This window comes from Oryctolagus cuniculus, chromosome 4 (genome assembly GCF_964237555.1).
Source record: "Oryctolagus cuniculus chromosome 4, mOryCun1.1, whole genome shotgun sequence".
In the NCBI taxonomy this organism is placed as follows: Eukaryota; Metazoa; Chordata; class Mammalia; order Lagomorpha; family Leporidae; genus Oryctolagus; species Oryctolagus cuniculus.
This window is the reverse complement of record NC_091435.1, coordinates 79783161-79803153: the sequence shown is the minus strand read 5'-3', so window position 1 is coordinate 79803153 and position 19993 is coordinate 79783161. Positions and strand designations below refer to the sequence as shown.

At 56.2% G+C, this 19993-nt stretch overlaps 1 protein-coding gene across 11 annotated transcripts in view; it reads left to right on the top strand.

Annotated features, from left to right (window-relative positions):
• The window catches only part of MYLK (myosin light chain kinase), a 267908-nt gene that overhangs the window by 238461 nt on the left and 9454 nt on the right, over positions 1 to 19993 (top strand). For all 11 annotated transcript variants that reach the window (XM_070072214.1, XM_070072211.1, XM_070072215.1 and 8 more), the window contains 4 exons: positions 3880 to 4097; positions 5998 to 6121; positions 13236 to 13388; positions 17048 to 17171. In XM_070072214.1, the coding sequence (XP_069928315.1) occupies positions 3880 to 4097; positions 5998 to 6121; positions 13236 to 13388; positions 17048 to 17171 (619 nt within the window). The remainder of the gene's footprint in view (positions 1 to 3879; positions 4098 to 5997; positions 6122 to 13235; positions 13389 to 17047; positions 17172 to 19993) is intronic.

Here is a 19993-nt window from a genome sequence, read left to right as displayed (position 1 = left end):
CGCCTGTGGCCTGCAGCTTTCACCTTTGTTCTCGAACAGGTTGCCACGTCCAGGCAGCGTGGGCATGTGAGGACATGTGGCAGAATGTCTTATCTTTAGAACTCAAACCTTGAGCGAGTTCGTGAGAGGGCGCGGGGAGGGGCAGGAGGCGGCCGGGCCCGGAGAAAGCTGGGCAGCCGCAGCAGTGGGCAGAATACCATACTTAGCTTGGAATTGGGAGCTGGCACGCTGGATGGAAAAAGTAGGGAGGAAACGTAAGAAGGCTTCGGCTGGTCTGGCTTTCATCCCTCCGCCTCTGGCCTCCCCCCGTGGACAGGAGCAAGCCTCACACGCACCGATGCCAGAAGGCTCCCCTACACTGGGCTGGGGAACTTGCCCCTTGAAAAGAGCTCAACCAAGGAAGGGAGCAACCCCAACCCCCGCGCAGCCTCCCTCCCAGCTTCTGCATTCCAACCCAGGCCTCCTCGTGTCGGGGAGGCTGGGTTCTCAGCAGGGCGATGGCTCTCCTCCTCGTTGGATGGAGAAACTGAGGTTAATCATGGGACAATGCCTGGGGATAGGGAAAAGTGAGAACCCGTTCCAGGGTCCCCAGATGTGCTGAGAATTAAGAAGGAATGTGTGTCTGCAGCCTTCTTGAATTCCGACTACTGGACAAGCTCCTGTCACACAGCAGCCTTGCTCAGAGGCAGGGGCTCCTCCAGACCCTGGCCTGGAGCTGGTCATTTTGGAAGTACTTGGGACCCCGAGCACTAAGGAAGGTGCGGCGTTTAAGCTGAGCTGTCCGAGGCTGGCCCTCACCTTTGTGCTTCCACCGAAGTGGCTGCCATGAGCTAGGGGTAGAGAGTCTGGGGGGGTGGAGGGAGTTCCTGGGGAGCGCCATTCCTTCTGACTGCCAGTGAGGCCTGGCCAAGGTCTAGAGTTCAGGGACTGACCTGACCCCTTGGAATTAGGTGGGCTTGGTGGCAGTGGGTATTTGCTCGTGTGTTCAGCATTTGTTTATTGAGCACACACTTCCTCTGGCACTATCCCATCTCTATGGGCAGCGGCTTCTCCCTGAGGGACCAATACTCTCCACCCATAATCTTGGACAATTTGAAGAGAAACCGACTTTTTTCCATCCAAGAAAGTGCACCATGGATGTGAGGGCGATCTGGCTGCGACATCTGTCACCCCATTGATCGCCAGGGTTGATTCGGCTGATCTGGCTGGCTAGGCGGGTGTCCCCTTCCTCCCTCACCGCTCCATGTGCGTCCCTCCCGAAGCTGCGCGCTCGGTCGAAGAGGACGACCATCCCCGCTAGAGGAGGACCGGTCTTCGGTCAAGGGTATACGAGTAGCTGCGCTCCCCTGCTAGAACCTCCAAACAAGCTCTCAAGAAAGTGCACCATGGGAGCAGGTTTCAAACTACACTGAATGCCCTTCGATAGGATTGAGCCTCTGTGAGCTGATGTTGAGTAAGCCACCTGCAGAAGTGCAGTAGGAATGATCCCCGCGGCTTGGGGTCCTGCCAGGCCTCCCAGGGGCACTGAAAGTCCTGGCTGCATACTCTTCCAGGCTGCCTGACACTTGAAATTGCACGCCTGGGGCCGCCTTGTCTGTGCCGTGTGTTGCCCGATGCTAATAAGGGTCCAGCGACAAGGCAGACCTTTTCCAGACACGTCCACAAACGTGACACTCAGACCCAGGGCCCACAGGAGACAGAGGGTGCAGAGCAGCAGTGTGGCCACCCAGACAGGGCAAGCCCCCTTCCCAGGGGGGCGTAGGGAGAGGCTTCTCGGAGCCGTAGTTGAGTAAGCCAGGATTTCCCAACCACGTCTGATCGTAAGAGTGACCTGGGGTGCTTCTTAAAATACCCGGACTCAGATCCCTGTCCCTCCCAAGATTCTCTCAGTCAGAAGGGAGAGGATCTTGGGGCTCTGTATTTTCAACAGGAACCCCTGAGTGATTCTTTGAAATACAATGTTGATCGTGGACATTGAGCACTTAGTGTGTGCCAGGCACGCCCCTAAGCACGTGTGCAGTAACTCAGGCTGTGAGGGGACACGGTTTTTATCTGCACTGTACAGCTGGGCAGATGAGGCACTGAGCTGTTAAGTCCTGGCTGAGGCCTAGGACTGGAGACTGGAGTTTGACTTGGAGCTTGCTGGAGAGCAATAGAAAATGAAGGCTTCAGGCCAAAGGCGCCACCTGCTGAGCGTGCAGGGACCTTCTCCAGTTGCTTCTAAAGTCTCAGCTCCAGCTCCCCCCAGTGGCCGCTGGCTCAGCCCTTCCAGGAGTGCCTTCTGAGATGGCCGCAGACAGGCTGGGCTGTGCTGGGCCCCCAGTGCGTCCTTGCCCGTCTCTCTCATGGAGTCAGTACCAAGACCCACCTGCGCACCACAGGCTGTCAAACTGTGATTAGCATGTGCAGAGTATTTCTCAAAGGTTCCCACATCCCTAACAACTGGGAGAGGTGGGGACAGATAAGGGGCTCAAAAAGGCTAAGTCACTTGCCTGAGGTCAAACAGCTCATTAAATCAGAGACAGGCCTCAAACTCCAGTCCTGTCTGCACGCTGACTCCCCTTAGGAGAGGGGCAGCCTTGTGAGAGAGGCCCCGGTTGAAGCCACCCCGCCTTGTGCAGCTGGTAAACTACTGGCCCTTGTGGAAGTGGCCTTCCTGATCTCCGGGTAGCCTATGAGTTGCCAGAGAGATGCTGTCAATTTTCTGGGCAGTGAGTAAGGAAGGTGGTCAGAGGGCTGGGGCAGGGAAACAGGGGACTCATGCAATGGAGCCCTGAAGGGCCGGATGCTGGCTGGCTGGCTGGCCTGGGGGAGAAGCAGAGCTGATTGGCCATGGTCTATAGTCTAGCCAGGGGGCATGTGTTTGGCGCAGTGGCTAAGACACTGCTTGAGGAGCCCACACCTCACATCAGAGTGCCTGGGTTCGAGTCCTGGCTCAGCTTCAGATTCCAGCTTCCTGATTCCAGTAGCAGGTGATGGCGCGAGTAATTGGGTCCTTGCCACCCACGTGAGAGATCTGGATTGAGTTCAGGACTCCTGGACTCAGCCTGGCCCAGCCCTGGCTATTGTAGGCATTTGGGAAGTAAACCAGCAGATGGAAGATACCTCACCCCCACCCCTTCCCTCTCCCTCTCCCGCATCTCTCTCTTCCTTTCAAATCAATCAAAAATAAATACATAATTAATTATTAATAAAATAAAATCTATCCAGATAGAAAGAATGATACTTCCAGCATGAGCAAGGTTGGGGACCGGTGAGAGGAGCTGGCTATGGCTGCAGGGAGTAGCCTGATACTGTAGCCCTAGCCAGAGTCAGCAGATCCATCACATCTGTAGGTGTAATGGGTTACAGCTGACTAATTTTAGAACACTGGCCGAGGCTCTTTTTTATTGAAGATGTTTTTCCATTCCCAGCTGTGCAAGATAAATGATTATGGGAACTGTATTTTAAAACCTCGCTTCTCCATGACTAAAGGACATAGCTTGGGTACAGGGATGTTCCCTTATGCACCTTTCGTCATTTGAGGGATGGACACTGCCCAGTGGTCACCCTTTTGGTGAAGGTGGTCACGTCTGGATCTTCTCATTCACGCCCACCTCTGAAGCTGCTTGGCCCAGTTGCTTCCCTGAGTCCCCCACCCCCGGCCCCCCGGCAGCTGAGCAGGTGCAGGGCAGTGTCCCCCAAGCAAGAAACCAGGAGGTCCTGGTCCAACTTCCACGGTGGAGTTCAGAAACTCAGGGAGCTGTAGCGGGAGCCCGTCACCCCCAAACCCTGCACTTTCCTGCCTGGGGCCCCCTAGTCCCAGCCTGCCCTCGGCCGGCCTCCCTGCCAGCGTGGCCCCGGGGGTCCCGGGGGGCTGAGTGTGCTGTGCCTCCACAGAGTATCAGGTGGCGAGCTGTTTGAGCGCATCATCGACGAGGACTTCGAGCTGACGGAGCGCGAGTGCATCAAGTACATGCGTCAGATCTCGGAGGGGGTGGAGTACATCCACAAGCAGGGCATCGTCCACCTCGACCTCAAGCCTGAGAACATCATGTGCGTCAACAAGACGGGCACCAGGATCAAGCTCATCGACTTCGGCCTGGCCAGAAGGCTGGGTAAGGCCCGTGCACCTCTCCCGCCGTCTCCCCCCACCAGGGCCCAGGTTCAGGTCCCGCCCCCGCTGCTCCCTAGCCCTGGGGCTGTCAGCCTCAGGTGCCTCATCCTGCAGCAGTGGAGTGGGCAGCAATGGAGCCTGCCTCAGAGCCGTTGAGGAGTATTGGCAGAGTCCCTCCAGGGCACACGACAGCAGCAGGGCCCCACCCACAGGACAAGCGGCTCTTTATTTGATGATGATGATGATGATGGCGACTGCCATTGCCTCTTTTGCTTTGCACTCTGGTGCCATTAGCGGCAAAGCTCATTTTGGTGACAGTGGCTGCCCACATCGGCACCTTGCTCTGTGGCTGCCAGAGCGCTTTCATGGTAAAAAGAAAGCGGGGAGCTCCCTGACCTTCACAGTGAGGTCAGCAGGGCAGTTGCTATGGTACCCAATTTGTGGAGCAGGAAGCTGAGGTCCCACAGTGAGCCAGAGGAGGTGCTGGGGCTGGAGGCAGGACACCGGGCCTCGCTCAGGGTGCTCCCTGGCACTTCTGCTTCCCCCGTGCTGAGCAGGAGGGAGGGGATAGGGGACTCAGCCCTGAAGTCGCTGGAGCCGGGGACTGGGCCTCACATGTCGCCTGCCCACTTCGGCCACTGTCCTGCTAGCCGGCAGCCCCGGGAGCTGCCTTTGCTTCACCACGCAGCGGGCAGTGGGAGGAGCTGGCCAAGCTGATGCCACTCAGTCAGCCTTCTCCCAGGACTCGCAGTCCTGGTGGGGCTGGGTCCCATCCATCGTCCAAGGGCAGGGATGGAGTGGGGGTCTGCTGGGCAGTGACTTGCCTCTTGGCCAGCACAGGTTGGGAGAAGCAGGCCCCGAGGTTCAGCCATCATGCCTGGCCCACTGTCTCCTCCTGCTCACGGGACAGGGGGGAGCTGGGTCTGGTGAGCAGGACTGGCTCCCACACAGTAGCCACTCATTAATTAACAAACAAGGAGATCCTTGGCCTCAAGAGCTGGCCACATCAGGACCCAAGGCACACGAGTGCAGGCTCGCTGGGCACAGGGTCACTATGGGGGCACTGTGTCAGTCAGAGAGCCAGGAAGCGGTTCCAATTCAGTGGGAAGGATTAGAGTTGGGGCAGAGCTTCCACATCTCCAGGATGCCGGCCTTGGCTTTAGAACATGGGCCATGCACTCTGCAAAGCTCAACGAGACCAGAAGTAGCCCCAGGCGTGAGGTCCGCGGCCATCCACTACTGGCAAGGCCCTCTTGCAGTGCCACCAATGCCAGCACCCTGCCTCAGGTGCATGCCAAGGGGCAGCTCTGGTTCTTTGTGGCCAAGGGTCACCAACTTGGGTTACAGCCTCTCCCGGCCTTGACCATGGTCCCTGCAGACCCTGCGGGCCAGGCATGAAGCTCCAGGACGAGGAGGAGGAAGGCGGTGGGATGGGGTGGGCAGTGCACAGCTCAGGAGCCAGACCACAGTGGGTGAGTCTTGGGACCATTAAATGGGCAGGGGAGGTCCTTCACCCACTGGCCTCACTTCCATCCTCAGTGGTTGTAGGTACCACATGGCCTCCTGGGCTTGTGGAGGGTTTTGAAGAGGAGAATGAGGACAGCATGAATGACAGTTCAGCAGAAAGTCCCTTTTCTGTCCCGGGGCCTACTTCATGGGAGAGACAGGCATGAAAGGACCATTTTGCATACAGGACGTCTGAACTGAGTGTGGCCCTTTGGTTCACTGATGCACTGATGTGTATGTTTAATGAGAAGGCCACGTGTCTCTGTGCAGTCATCGAGAGAGAGCTCCTGAGGGTGACCCCGGTCTGTGTCCCTCCTGGCAGTTGTGTCCCTCAGGGCAGCTGCTTATCTGCTTCTCTGGAGCTGGCGCCTGATCCCTCTGCATCCTGGTTTCAGAGAACGCCGGGTCTCTGAAGGTCCTCTTCGGCACCCCGGAATTCGTGGCACCCGAAGTGATCAACTACGAGCCCATCAGCTATGCCACGGACATGTGGAGCATCGGCGTCATCTGCTACATCCTGTGAGTCCCCGTGGCTCCTGCAGGAGGGGCCCCAGGCTGCCCTGGTGTAGCAAGGACAGGGCCAGCGTCAGAGCCGGGAGGGTTCTGAGTGGGTCGCCAGCATGACACATCTGTAGCCACGTGTAGCTAACCCAGACCCCTATTCTGGGCCCTCACCATCCCCTCACTGGCCAACCAGGCCTTGGGTAGGCAGGGAGGGACATATGGCCAGCACCCTCACTGTGGGTGGTCTGTGGATGGAGGGGGACGGCGTCCAGGTGGACGTCTCTGGGCATTTTCATTGTCTTCAAGGCCAGTGTGAGTAGGGGACCCCAGTGGCTCCCGTTGTTTCTGAGTCCAGTACACAGAACCGATTAACAAGCTCTCAATGACAGAGCCTTCAGTGGGACCAACAGGAAGCAGCACAGTAATTACAACTGGGGCATCAGGGGCAAGATGTGAAGCTGTTTGCATTAGCAATGCTGGCGAACGCGAGGCAGGGCCCAGCAAACTAGACCTAGGCGTGGCAGGTGCCTGCACGCACAAAACAGCCAGGTGGTCCTTAAGTCACAGGCTCTGGTCCCAAGGTCCAGGGGACCCAAAACTTTGTGTTCCTTGCACGTTCTAGGTTGTGGTCACCAAGTTCTAGAACATTGTATCTCAGCAGATCCCCCTGACTAGTTCCTGAAGCCGCAGGCTGCGATCAGTCTTTAGCCTTCAGAGCCAGCTCTGACCTTGTGCGGCCTGCTGAGTTTGTGGGATGGTCTCCCTGAAGACGCAGAGAAACAGGTGCATCCAGTAAAGAACGAAATTCTGTTGTCAAAGCAAAAGGGAAATGAGCTGTTGTCCTAGAATACTTGGAGGGGATTGCTCAGACTGCTCTGCTAGACACCAGGGGTCTCCAGCCCTGAGCATGAGGGAAGGCCCCAGGGGCTCTGACACTCAGCCGGCTTTGGAAGCCGCTGTTAGAAAAGCTGAGGCGGTGGCTGGCCCTGGGCCTCGTGGTTAAGATGTCAGTGAAGACACCCACCTGCTACATGGGAGTGTCTGGGTTTGATTCCCACCTCTGGCTCTTGACTCCAGCTTCCTGCTAACGCAGACCCTGGGAGGCAGCACCGATGGCTCAGGTGATGAGTTCCTGCCACTCACATGGGAGACCTGGATTGAGTTCCTGCCTTTCAGCTTTACTCCAGGCGTTTGGAGAGTGGACCAATAGATGAGGAAGCTCACACTCTCATTCTTGCTGGCTCTCTCCCCACCTCCACTCCTTCCTCTCTGTCTCTCAAATAAATCTTTAAAAGGAAAAGAAAGGGCAGGGCAGGGAAGGGAAGAAGGAAGGAAGAAGAGAGAGAGAAAAGGCTTGGCAGAAGCAGGACAGTTCTGAGCTATGCAGCCTTCTCCCAGGCTCAGGAGTTTCACTCTTGTGGGGTGCACGGTTAGGGCAGCCTCCCTCTGAGCGGCAGGGGAGAAACCCCTGGCCAGGCATGCAACTCCAAGCCTCTCCCTACACCAGCCCCTCTGGGTGGAGACAGCTGCCGTGACGATACTAGGAGGGTAAGGAACAGAGGGCGGCAGGCCTCACCTGCTTCCTCCAGGGCTTCCCCAGGCCTGCAGTTGCCCACACTGACCTCTGGCCATGGGGACACCCCAGACCCCTGAGACGCCCTCCCCGGCAGCCACTGTCCTGGGCCCATCTGCTGTCCCCAAGGAGACTTGCCTTCCTGTTTGCTACCTGAGTGTTCTTCCTAGCACAGGGATCTTCACAGGGGCTTGTGCTTGGTCCTCAGAACAACCTGGAGTGGGTCATGCTTGCATTCAGTCTTCATTTGGCATTGAGATCACAGGGGCCAGGAAAGTCCCTATGGCTGGCTGCCACCCCCCAGTCTGGGCAGGGTGACCAGCTGTCCTAGTTTGCCTGTGACTGATAGGTGTCCCAAGATTCAGGACTATCAGTGTTAAAATGGGCACAACCATGGACAAACCAGAACCACAGGGCTGCTCTGTGTGGGTCACAGTCCAGGTCAAGAAATGCAACCTAGCCAGGGCCCTTGCAGCCCTCTGGTGCCCCCTCCTGGTTACCCTCAGAGGTCACCATTATGTTCATGAGTTAGCTTTGCTTGTTCCTGAACTTTCATTTTGTGTGTGTGTGTGTGTGTGTGTGTCTAAGATTTATTTTATTTATTTGAAAGGCAGGATTACAGAGAGAGGTGGAGACAGAGAGAGGCAGAAAGAGTAAGAGAGAGAGAAAGAGAATCATCCATCCTCTTGTTCACTCCCCAAATGACTGCAATGACAGGGGCTGGGCCAGGCCAAAGCCAGGAGCCTGGAACTCCATCTCAGTCTCCCATGTGAATGTAGGGTCCCAAGTACCTGGGCCATCTTCTGCTGCTTTCCCAGGTGCATTAGCAGAGAGCTGGATCAGAAATGGAGCAGCTGGGAATCGAACCAGTGGCCAGATGGGAAGCTGGCATCACAGGTGGCAGTTTAACCTGCTGCACCACAGCACCAGCTCCTGTTCTTGAACTTTCTGTCAGTGGAATCAAACAGAGAGAAGTGTCTGGCTCCTCCCATTCACAGTAGCCTGTGGCTGTGGATGGTTCACTCTCAATGCTCTGCAGTATCCCTTTGTGTGAACGTAATCCAGGGACTCTGCACTCTTCCATGGTGGGCTTTTGAGTGGTTCCCAGCTTGCAGGCATTCTGGTCCATGTGCTTCAGTGGTCTCTGCATTTCTGAACATCCTCTTGAGACCCAGAACTAAGACTACTGGCCAGAAGAGCACTTTCTTTTACAATGCAAGTTCTTTTCACGGGAGGCCCTGGGCTACATTATAATAGAAGACTTCCAAAGCCAAGGCCAAGAACTGAGGAAGAGTCTTTGAAATAGGAGAAGGTGCTGCGATGCCTGGGGCACCAGGCTGAAGGTGTCTGGCAGAGACGTGTCAGGAGGCAGGCTGGCAAGGAGCAGGCTGGCTCAGCCCTGTGCAGCAGCCTGGCTCTCGGACCCAACCACAGTGGCCGACCTGACTCTCACAGTGAGCATCAAGACCTCAGAATCCCCCTCCCCAGCCAGAGCCCTGGAGAGAGCATGCAGCGCGGGAGCCGTCCAGGGCCAACCCGATGGCCTCCTTCCGGCCTGGCTGTGCCATCAGCCCTTGGGACACTTGCATCAGTTCTGTTCCTCTCTGCAGCCGGGTTGCCTGCCTGGCCACCCTTCATGCCAGGGAACTCCTCCTGGCATGTGGCTGGAGCCGGGTCATCCCACACTTGCTGCCTGCCCTGTATCGGCTGAGGTCCTCCTAAGTGGTGAGCTGTCAGACTTGGGGGAGCTGGCATCATTGAGGAGCTCCTTCCCGAAGCTGAGAGGCCAGGGCTGCACCACTGCCCGGCTGGCCTCCAGCCTGCCTTCCTGGGCGGGGAAGGGAAGGAGCAGGTGGGCTTGTGGAGCCCGCCTGATTCTGAAGGGCAAAGCAGGATTGGGTGCTCTCCCCGGGGCCCGCTTGGTTTCTGGCAGAGAGAGTGTGGAGAGCTGGAAGCCACACTTCCATTGGAAGAAATCCAGGCCTGCCTCCTTTTCCAAAGGCCTCCCCCTCTGCTGCCTCCCTGCCCTCCCCTACAGCCCCAGGTCGAGGACATGGTGTTCCCTGGCTGCCTACGGGGACACCGGGATTCTTCTCCTGGCCCTGCCCTCCTCCCTGCTCCAAATTCCTGCCGCCCCTCCCACCCCCAGCCCCAGAGGCAGAAGCAGCCCCCGCCTCCTTCCTCCAGGCCTTCTCCAGGCAGGGCTTCCCTCAGCACCCCACCTGGTACATGGCCGAGGGTGCCAGGATGGAGGAGAGGTGTGTGAGTGGCAGCAAGGCCGGCGAGCAGTCCTGGGGACAGAGCCCTGTCAGCTGCGAGGAGGCGTCCCCGTGCCGGAGCTCTTCTCGAGGAGCAAGTCTTTCCCACCCAGAGCTGGCCCTGCTGCTCCACTGCGGAGCCCAGACATGCTCTCTGCTTCCAGCCCTGCTGCCTCTGGGATCACCAGCCCTGGTCATCACCTTCAGGCCCTGCTGTCCAGGGACCTGGGCTATGGTTCCCGTGGCTGAAGCCCAGGCCACTGCTTGGTTGGCCACGGCACAAAACAACAGTGAGCTGCTCCCAGGGCCCCACCCAGCCCCCTCCAAGCCCCCACCAGAGAACCTGAGGGCCAGGACGAGGTGGAAGCCTAAGCCCATCTAAGCACTCAGTAGCTGTGCTGGCAGACACACGGTCCCCTTGGCTGGCTGCCAGTGCAGCCAGGCCACGTGTCTGTGACCTGCAAGGCTGCAGGGAGAAAGCATAGTGCGGGAGGCAACTCTGCAGCCTGTGGCCTCCTGACTTTCTGCCTGGGCCTCAGATCCCCTGGGTGAAGCTGTGCAGCAGGGCGATGAAGAACTGACGCCCCTGTGCCCTGCAGTCACTCCCTCTGTGACCCTGCGGCACAGACGCCAGTACTCAGCCTTGCAAAGTGAGCCAGGAGACTTGGTATGTGCTTGAGATACTGTGTGTGGAGAAAGTGCCGCATCCGGGGACTTGCCCTGGCCAACTGCAATGTGAAATCCAGATAAATCCATCGGCTGAGAGCAGGGAAGACCAGGAGCTTTGTCTTAATGCTGACAGTTTGCATTTGTGGATTGGGGGGTTCTTTTTTATCTTTTAGCAAATCATGATTTTTTTAAATAAAAAAATACAGGATCCCTTATGCAAATTTTGGCAACAGAGAAAAAGCCCAAAAGAAAACATGTTGGGGTCCTTTGAAATCCCATCACTGAGAAACAGCATCACTGCAAATTCAGACGCTCTCTTTGCCACCATGCCATGCACATTTAAGGGTGCTTCAGAAAGTCCCCGGAGGAATGGAATTAAAATGTACATTTATTTTTGTGCAAAGCAGTTTTGAAATCCATGCACAGCTTTTTCCTCATTGTGAATTTCCACTAACTTTTTGAAGACCCTTCGTAGGCATGGATCTCAAAACTGCACCAAAACAAGCTTATGTTTTAATTCCATTTTCCCTGAGCTTCTGACGTCTCCTCCTACCTCAGGTTCTGTTCTGGAGATGTGCTGTCTGCCAGGGAGTGTGCTGGGGAGCTCAGGCAGGCTGGGAGCCAGCCAGGGGAGAGGGGGCCGCTTCTGATGGATGGGCTGCCGGGAGGAGGGGTGCCAGAGGCCGGAGGCGAGGAGCAAGAGGAGCGAGCGTTGGGAGATTAAGACCCATCTTTGCAGGATTACAGCTCCTAATTAGGAAAGGAGGCTCACCAGGGGGACCTCGCAGCATTCCACAGCGGGGCTACTTGCTTTTCCTGCTGTCTTCTGGAGCGGGCAGGGCTTTCCCTCTCTGGCCTCCAATGGAAAAGTGTCGGGACAGGGAGCAGCACGCAGCTGGCGAGCAGGAGACAGGGTGCTTCTTGATGGGGCTGCTGAGGCCACACAGGATGGCAGCAATGGGGTCCCCTGGGAAATCCAGCCCAGTCTCCTGTCTCCTTGGTGTATAAAAGGGGAAACTGAGGCCTGGGGAGGGGAAGGAGAAGCACACACCAGTGCAGACTTGGATACGTGAACACCCAACCTTGCCTCTTGGGGTCATGGCCAAAATCATCATCCCTTTGCCTTCATAAAGTACAACTCTGTGTCCTGCTTTTAAAAGCACCATCTACAGAAATCTATCACTCAAAACACAAATGTGTTCATCAGAGTGAGATAATTCACGGTTCCTCCCGCTGCTAGCTTTCTCCAGGACTTCAAGGGGGTTCCGTTCTGCTAGTCGTGGTTCCGGGAGGGGTGGAATGCCAGGCAGCTCTAGAATATATACCTCATAGCCATATATGGTGATGAACTCTTAGGGCTTGGGAGAAGGGCCGTAAGCAAGGCCCTAACTGCAGATGCCAATGGCCTGGGGGCCTCAGAGCAGGATCAGGACAGGATCTGCTACATAATTTGCAAGGTCAAAAGCCAGGGCAGTTTGCTCAAACACCATTAAGAATTTCAAGATGACATCAGGAGAGCATTAAACCCAGAGTGAGACCCAAATAAGGGCGGGACTCCAAGATAGCTGGGCAGGCTGCACAACCACAGGGCCGACCCCAGGTCAGTGTGTGTGTGTGTGTGTGTGTGTCTGTCTGTCTGTCTGTGTCTGTGTCTGTGTCTGTGTCTGTGTCTGGGTTCTCTTGGGCTTTGAGATCCTTTACTTTGCAAACATCAGCCCTGGGGTCAGGGATGGTGCGGAGAGGAGGGGCACGACAGATCCATCTCACATCTGTGGTCCTTAGCTGCTGAGCTCACCTGGTCTCCATAGCAATGCCAGCAGGAAGTGGCAGCTAAGAGGACAGGCTCTGCTGACCGACACCTGCGTGCAAATGTGGCCGCCTGTGAGTCCTTGGGAAGATTGCTTCTCCCACTGTGAGCTTCCATTTCCTCTGTGCTGCCGGGAGGTTAAGATGAAACAAATGCTTCCACTTGGAGCCCTTTGCCTGGTGCCCAGCACGTGGTCAGTGTTGGGGTCGTCACGATGAAGTGCCCACCTTGTAGTTTAGCAGGGCGTTCTCCATTTCATAGGGAACTGTGACCCAGAGATTAGGGGGCTTGCCCAGCCTCGAAGGGATGCCATCTAGCGGGGCAGAAGCGCCCGAGGGCCCTGAGCCCACACGCTGATTCCAAGCCCGCCTGCCAGGCCCACCTGAGAGCAGCACTCCCTTCTTGGAGCTGAAGGTGCAGAAAAGGCGGGAGACAGGTGCAGCAATGCTCGCCCACACACTAGTCCTCGGTGAAGGGGCAGGAGCACGGGAGGAAGGGACCTGGAGAGGGTGCCTGCCTGGGCTTCGGTGAAGACTGGGACTGGGACCCGCAGGCTTCTCAGCCCTGGTGTGGACCATACAGAGGTCTGCACACAAAGTCAAGGTCCTTTGGCATAGCCTCGAAGGCAGGCGGTGCCAAGAGACAGGTGAGACCCCACAGAAGATGAGCAATGGAGAAGGGTAAAGGGTGAGGGTGTGTGTGCAGGGGGAGAGGAGAGGCAGGCACAAGGACTTCGCAGCCTGAGCTGGGGGCTGGAGCTTTGCCCTCCCCCTCCCCAGGGCCTCCCCTCTTCACCCCTGCTCTTCTGCTTTTATCCACCAGGGTCAGCGGCCTCTCCCCCTTCATGGGTGACAATGACAATGAGACCTTAGCCAATGTTACCTCAGCCACCTGGGACTTCGACGACGAGGCGTTTGATGAGATCTCCGACGACGCCAAGGATTTCATCAGCAACTTGCTGAAGAAGGACATGAAGTAATGTGTAGTGATTCCAGCCATGGTGGCTGCCCCCTCCCTGCTCTCCTCCTCCTGTTGGGGCTCCCCCTCCTCCCTCCCTGGTCCCGTGTCCTCGAGGAGGGGCGGGCAGGTGCTGCCAGGCCCGCAGCCTGAGTGTGCGTGGAGGATAGGCAATCTAACCAGGCCCTGCTCTCCGGCACTGGGCTCTGTGTCCATCTCCAGTGTCTCAGAAACCTCACTGGAAATGCGGCACCGACCCCACGGCGCAGGGAGAGGGTGTCCCCTTGTTTTCTGGGGGTGGCTGAAGCCCTGGCCCCTCTGCAAGGGAGCGGGGTGGGGGGTGCCCACTGCACAGCAAGAGCAGTGGCAAGGGCAACCTGAGAGCCTATTTGTGGGTCCTGCTCAGGTGCCCGGGGGGTTCTGGCTTGGTGTGAGAAAGGCCAGCCTGAGTGTGCCCAGGTGCCTGTGTCACTGACAGAGGGAGGCTATAGCCCCAGACCACGAGGCCCAGCCCTCTCCCCACCTCCACACCCCCACCTCCCCCCACCCCCACGAACAGAGAACAGGTGCACAGCGGGAGGCCAGCATGTGCAGGCTGAGGAGAGGGGGCTCATGAGCCCTGGGGATTGCAGTGCCAGGGTGGACAGTGGGGTCCTGGAGGAGGTGAGACTGGAGGTGGCCGAGCAGGATTTGTTGGTGAGGTCTGTCCTGGGCAGAAGAATCGGCTAAGGATGAGAGATTTATTTATGCACTCTGTGTGCACCTTGGGGAAGGAGGCGCGGGGGTGGCAATGAGGTCCTCTGGCCTGCTGGGCACCTCACCCATGCTGTCAATGGGTGACAGGGCAAGGCCGGGCTCTGAGGAGCTTGGAAGTAGGGCCCAGCTGTAGCCTTGCCTGAGAAGGGAGGTGACATGGCTGGCATTCTAGAGATGTGGCAAGGCAGGGCAGCTGCCCTCCAGGGCCAGGCAGGTGGCTCTGTGGCCAGGCTTGTGCCTGTGTGTCTGGCCCGCAGAGCCCTCCGAGGCTGCAGCTGGTGCCCCTCTGGGAGAGGCGCTCTTTAGGACAGGAGAGCCTGCTTGCTAAAGGAGCCACGTTGGAGTCTTGTGGATGGCTCTGTCTGGTTTCCCTGTTCCCCACCACCTCTCAAGGCCCAGCTGCCCTGTGGGCCCCAGTCCCTACTCCTTGACCTCAAAGCTGTCACAGTCTTTGCATCAGAAGTAGGTGGGACCCAAGGAGAATCTGGATGGGGGTGTAGAGGCTCCCTCTCGCTGTGAGGGCTCCCACATTCCCAAGGTGAAAGCACACTGCTGGTAACTGCTCCAGTGATGGCAACCAAGCCTCCTTTACACTGAGGATCGGGTGAACGAGCTCATGCATGCACTCGTTATTTTCTCATCTGACCTTGACCAGTGATAGTCCGTGATGGGCCTCTCTGTGCTCACAGAATGGAGCCACTGGGGGCAGGTGGTGTGGCACAGTGGGTTAAGGCACCACCTGCGATGCTGGAATCTATCAGAGTGCTGGTTGGAGTCCTGGTTGCTCCACTTCAATCTAGCTCCCTGCTAATGCACCTGGGAAGCAGCAGATAATGACCTAAGTACTTGCATGTCTGCCCTCTGGGGGACACCAGGATAGAGTTCCATGCTTCTGGATTGGGCCTGGCCCAGCTAGGCTGTTGTAGCCATTTGGGGCGTGAACCAGACGACAGACAATCTTCCTCTTGCTTTTCCTCTCTCTCTCTGCCCCAGCTTTTCCTCTTTCTCTGTTGCTCTGCCTTTCAAATACATAAATCCATTTTTTTTTAAATGGAATCACCAAAGAACTGATATTTTTAAAAAATGTACCTAGATCTTTTTAATTTTTTTCGAAGATTTATTTATTCACTTGAAAGTCAGAGTTGGGACCAGTGCTGTGGCATAGCGGATAAAGCCGCCGCCTGTGGTGCCGGCATCCCATATGGGTGCTGGTTCGAGACTGGGCTGCTCCACTTCTGATCCACCTCTCTGCTATGGCCTAGGAAATTAGTAGAAGATGGCCCAATTCCTCAGGTCCCTGCACCCGCATGGGAGACCCAGAAGAAGCTCCTGGCTTCGGATCGGTGCAGCTCTGGCTGTTGTGGCCATCTGGGGAGTAAACCAGTGGATGGAAGACCTCTCTCTCTCTCTCTCTCTGCCTCTCCTGTCTCTGTGTAACTGTGACTTTCAAGTAAAATAAAATGAATCTTAAAAAAAAAGGCAGAGTTACAGAGAGAGAGGGAGAGGCAGAGAGAGGTCTTCCATCCACTGGTTCACCCCCAAATGGTCACAATGGCCAGGGCTGGGTCAGGCTGAAACCAAGAGCCAGGAGCTCCTTTCAGGTCTCTCACATAGATGCAGGGGCCCAAACATTTGGGCTATCCCCCGCTGCTTTCCAGGTGCATTAACAGGGAGCTGGATTGGAAGTGGAGCAGCCAGGACTTGGACCAGTGCCCATATGGAATGTTGGCATCATAAGCAGCAGTTTTATCTGCTATGCCACAGTCTGGCCACAAAGAACTTATATGAATGAGATAGATTAAGACATTAGATTCCCACTAACTCTCAAACCATAAATCTCCACCTATCGGCACTCTTTTTTTTTTTTTTTTTTTTTTTTTTTTTTTTGACAGGCAGAGTGGATAGTGAGAGAGAGACACAGAGAGAAAGGTCTTCCTTTGCCGTTGGTTCACCCTCCAATGGCCGCCGCGGCTGGTGCACCGCGCTGATCCGATGGCAGGAGCCAGGTACTTATCCTGGTCTCCCATGGGGTGCAGGGCCCAAGCACCTGGGCCATCCTCCACTGCACTCCCTGGCCACAGCAGAGAGCTGGCCTGGAAGAGGGGCAACCGGGACAGAATCCTGCACCCCGAGCGGGACTAGAACCCTGTGTGCCGGCGCCGCAAGGTGGAGGATTAGCCTAGTGAGCCGCGGCGCTGGCCCACCTATCAGCACTCTTAAATTTTCTAATCGTAAAATCAATATGTGTAAATTGTAGAAAATTTGAAGACCATAAGAAAATGCAAATCATCCACAATTCTCTTATCTGAAGCTCACTATGCTTCTTTCTTGTCGAGTTTCTCTGTGGATGATTGCACTTGGTATTTGGTTCTTTGGGCTTCATGAGTCCTGTTCCAGTAAAGACAGTGGCCCTGAAATCCTCATAGGTTCCCAGAGCTTCCTGAAAGACTGAATGAGTACCAGGCCTAAGGCTGTCCTGAATCACAGGTTGTATGTAGGGCACACTGTTTTGGGTTGTAACAGGAAAAGCCTGATCCTTGGCTTCACCACAAGACCCGAGGGTTGAGTGACTCTCACAGGTTTTGTCCTCGTGTTTCACTTCCCCTTTTCCAGAAGGGGAGGCCCCAGCCCCCACCCTGGACTGTGGTGCGAGCCATCCTGAGACAGGTGTCCCAGCCTTGGGCCTTAGGTTGCCTGCCTGGTGGGGAGGCCTCTTGGCACTGACCTTTGCTGGGTCTGCCCAGACCCATAGAGGGAAATGGTGGCAGGGACAGTGTCTCTGATCCTGGTGAACCAGTCCAGAGAGGGGTCCTGGGCTCTGCCCTGTGTGACAGGAGACAGGTAGCCCCCACTTGCAGTGTGACCACTGACGTCTCTGGTCCCTTCCTGGTCAGAAAGCCTCTGTTCTCTTCCCATCTCAGAAACCGCCTGGACTGTACCCAGTGCCTCCAGCACCCGTGGCTAATGAAGGATACCAAGAACATGGAGGCCAAGAAGCTCTCCAAGGACCGCATGAAGAAGTACATGGCAAGAAGAAAATGGCAGGTAATGCAGGTGGCACTTGGACAGGGGCGTTGCCCACGTGGCTGCTCTGTTCCAACCACTGTCATCCTTTGCTTGCTTGGCCTCACTCCAAGAATGCTTAAATCTGCTTCTGAATCGTGCTGGGACCGATTCAGGCAGCCGACTCAGGTCCGTTGCTGTGCAGAGTCCTGAGCGCCGAGTGCTTGCTCGGGAAATCATCTCTCTGGTCCTGCTCAGCCTTGTCCTCGAGGGACCGATCAGGGAGGCCACAGAGCCTGTCCCGCACCCACGTTACGCCTCTGGTGCCCCATCTCCTCATGGCTAGGGTTGAGCGACTTCACCTTGAGGTCTGCTGGGCGACCCTAAAGAATGCCTATTCCCTGTGGGTGGTGCGATAGTCCTACACTTTTTCACAATGGAGGAGGTAGGTGTATGATCCAAGGAGATGGACGCGGGTCCCAGCTGGTGGGGAAGCTGTGTGTTGTGTTACTGGCTATGCAACAGGTAGCCAAAGGCAAGTGACTCTACCTTGCTCTGGTTTCAATGTCAGTGGTGGTACCACCTTCCTGTCGTTGTGAGAGTGACATCTTCATGTGGCCTTCAGCTCAATGCCTGGTACACGGCGAGCGTTCCAGAACAATGCCTGTGGCTAATGTGTACTGAGGGCTGGCCGTGCATCAGGGGCCAAAGCACCGTTCATGTATTGAGTCTTTTAATCTCTGGAGGCAGGTACTGTTGTTGTCTCTGCTTCACAGACAAACTGAGGCCAAGGAAAGGTTGGGAAAGTCACCAGGATCACAGAGGTGATAAGTGGATTCAGGACCCAAACTCAGAGCCTCGCTCCGAAGCACAGTCTTTCCAACAACACAAAACTGCCTCTGATAGCAAGACAGGTGAAACTAGCACCCAAAACCACAGTGTACTTACCACTACCGCCATCTGGTTTCCAGTTTTTATTGTCACACTAGTATCCTGAGATTCCTGGGCTTCTGAGAGGGTATAGCTTCTGTCCTCAGGGAACGTATAGTGTAACGGGATGGACACACACACAGACAGCAAAGGGAGCGAGACACACCAGGAATGGAACTACCCATGTGGCTCTCCATCCCCGTATGTGAATACATGAGTGTGGACTGGAGAGAGGGGCCAGCTGCAGCCAGAGTTAACGTGGCTCTGAGGAAAAGCTCCCAGGAGCAGGGGGTCGAAATGAAGCCAGAGAGGAGGTGACAGCTGCACAGGTGGAGGACAAGGCACAGTGGTGGGGACTGGGCCCACTCTGGCTGTGTAGGGCTGGACAGCAGCAGAGCCTTTTAGCTGGGGACTCAGGGGACCTTGGGGGCGTTGAGACCTTGCCTGGGTGGCCGAGAAAAAGGAAATCACTGTTGGGGGTGGGGCACTGGAAATTTGCCAGGTGGGGTGACTAAACCACAGTTCCTTTGGAACCTAAGCCTCACATGCAGGTTGGGAGAGGTCGCAAAGGTGACTGAGGGCCAGGGGGTGGAGTTCCAGGGATCACCGCCCAGGCTCACCCCAGCCAGAGCTCCTGTGCAGTGGCAGTGGCTCTTGGTTAGGCAGCCCCCTCCCCTGGTGAATGGTTACAGAGGTCTCCTGGCCTCCCTCAAATGTAAGGTGAGCTGGAACACCTGGGCTGCTGACCCTCTGGTGCCACTGGGAGGGATTAGAGGAGCAAATATTAGGAAAGAGGGAGGGGGGGCTACAAGGCCAAAGGTTGGCTTTGCTAATGACTCTGTGGCCCCAGTGGGTCTCAAAGGAAGGCAGGGAGGCTGGTGTTGGGGTGGGGCAGCTCTCAGAGCAGGGAGCTCACTGAGTTGTGCTCCGGTGGGGCTGTGGGCTAAGGGGCAGCCTTATCGCTGGGGAACATCTGCAGGTGGAGCCATGTCAACCCAGGGGGCAGCTTTGGAGAAGAGATAAGGAAATGGGAAAGGAAGCAAATGGAACCGCTCAGCCATTTGAGCCAGGGGCCTTTGATTTGTGGTGCTGTTAATCAGGTAGATTTTTGTTGCTGTTGCTTGCAGTGTCATTAGTCATGGGATTTCCCAGAGGGGGCAGAAAAGGGTACAATTTAGAGAGGGACCTTAATTCCATATTTTAATCCAGGTGACAGCCTTTGACTTTTCCACAAAATCAGCGGTCAGGTTTCACAAAGTCCCACACAAAAGTAGTTCACCAAATCCTGTTCAGCAGGTAATGAGCCTGAAGCATTATGTTCCCAGTAACGCCTCAGCCGTGTCTGACCCTCTGGTGCTATGCTGTTTCCTTAGGGAAGTGTTTTCTGTGTGGTAACCAAACCACCAGGAACTTACCCCCCCCCCCGAATAGGGGGTCTTCTCTATGAGCAGCTGAATTTCTGAACACTGGGACAGGGTGTGGTGGCATGGATAGAGTGGGGTGACCCATGCTGGAAGAAGAAGGGCAGAGCAGACACAGGTGGCCCAGAACATTCTACAGCAGCACACAAGGCTGCCCCATTGTTGTTCTAGTGTGACTTTCATCAAAGGCCCCAGGAGGAAACATAACATAGGTGGGAATCCCTCCAGGCAGTCCCACCACGGACAGGCTGGGCATGAATGATCAGTTGTATTAGCAACCCTAGAATGAAGTTATCCCCCCCCCCAAGAAAAAAGTCTATTTGACAGTTCTCTGAAAAGAACTTTACAAGGGTGTGTTGGCGAGGAGTCGATGGGGCTGGGTAAGCTGAGCAGGGTAACGGGGCTTCTGTGTGTAAACTGCAAGGAAAAGCCTGCGAATCAGAGGTCAGCGGGCAGAAGCACTGCTCCGGGGGCCAGCAGCTCTCTGGTGGTACAGAGCGAAGGGCAATGGGG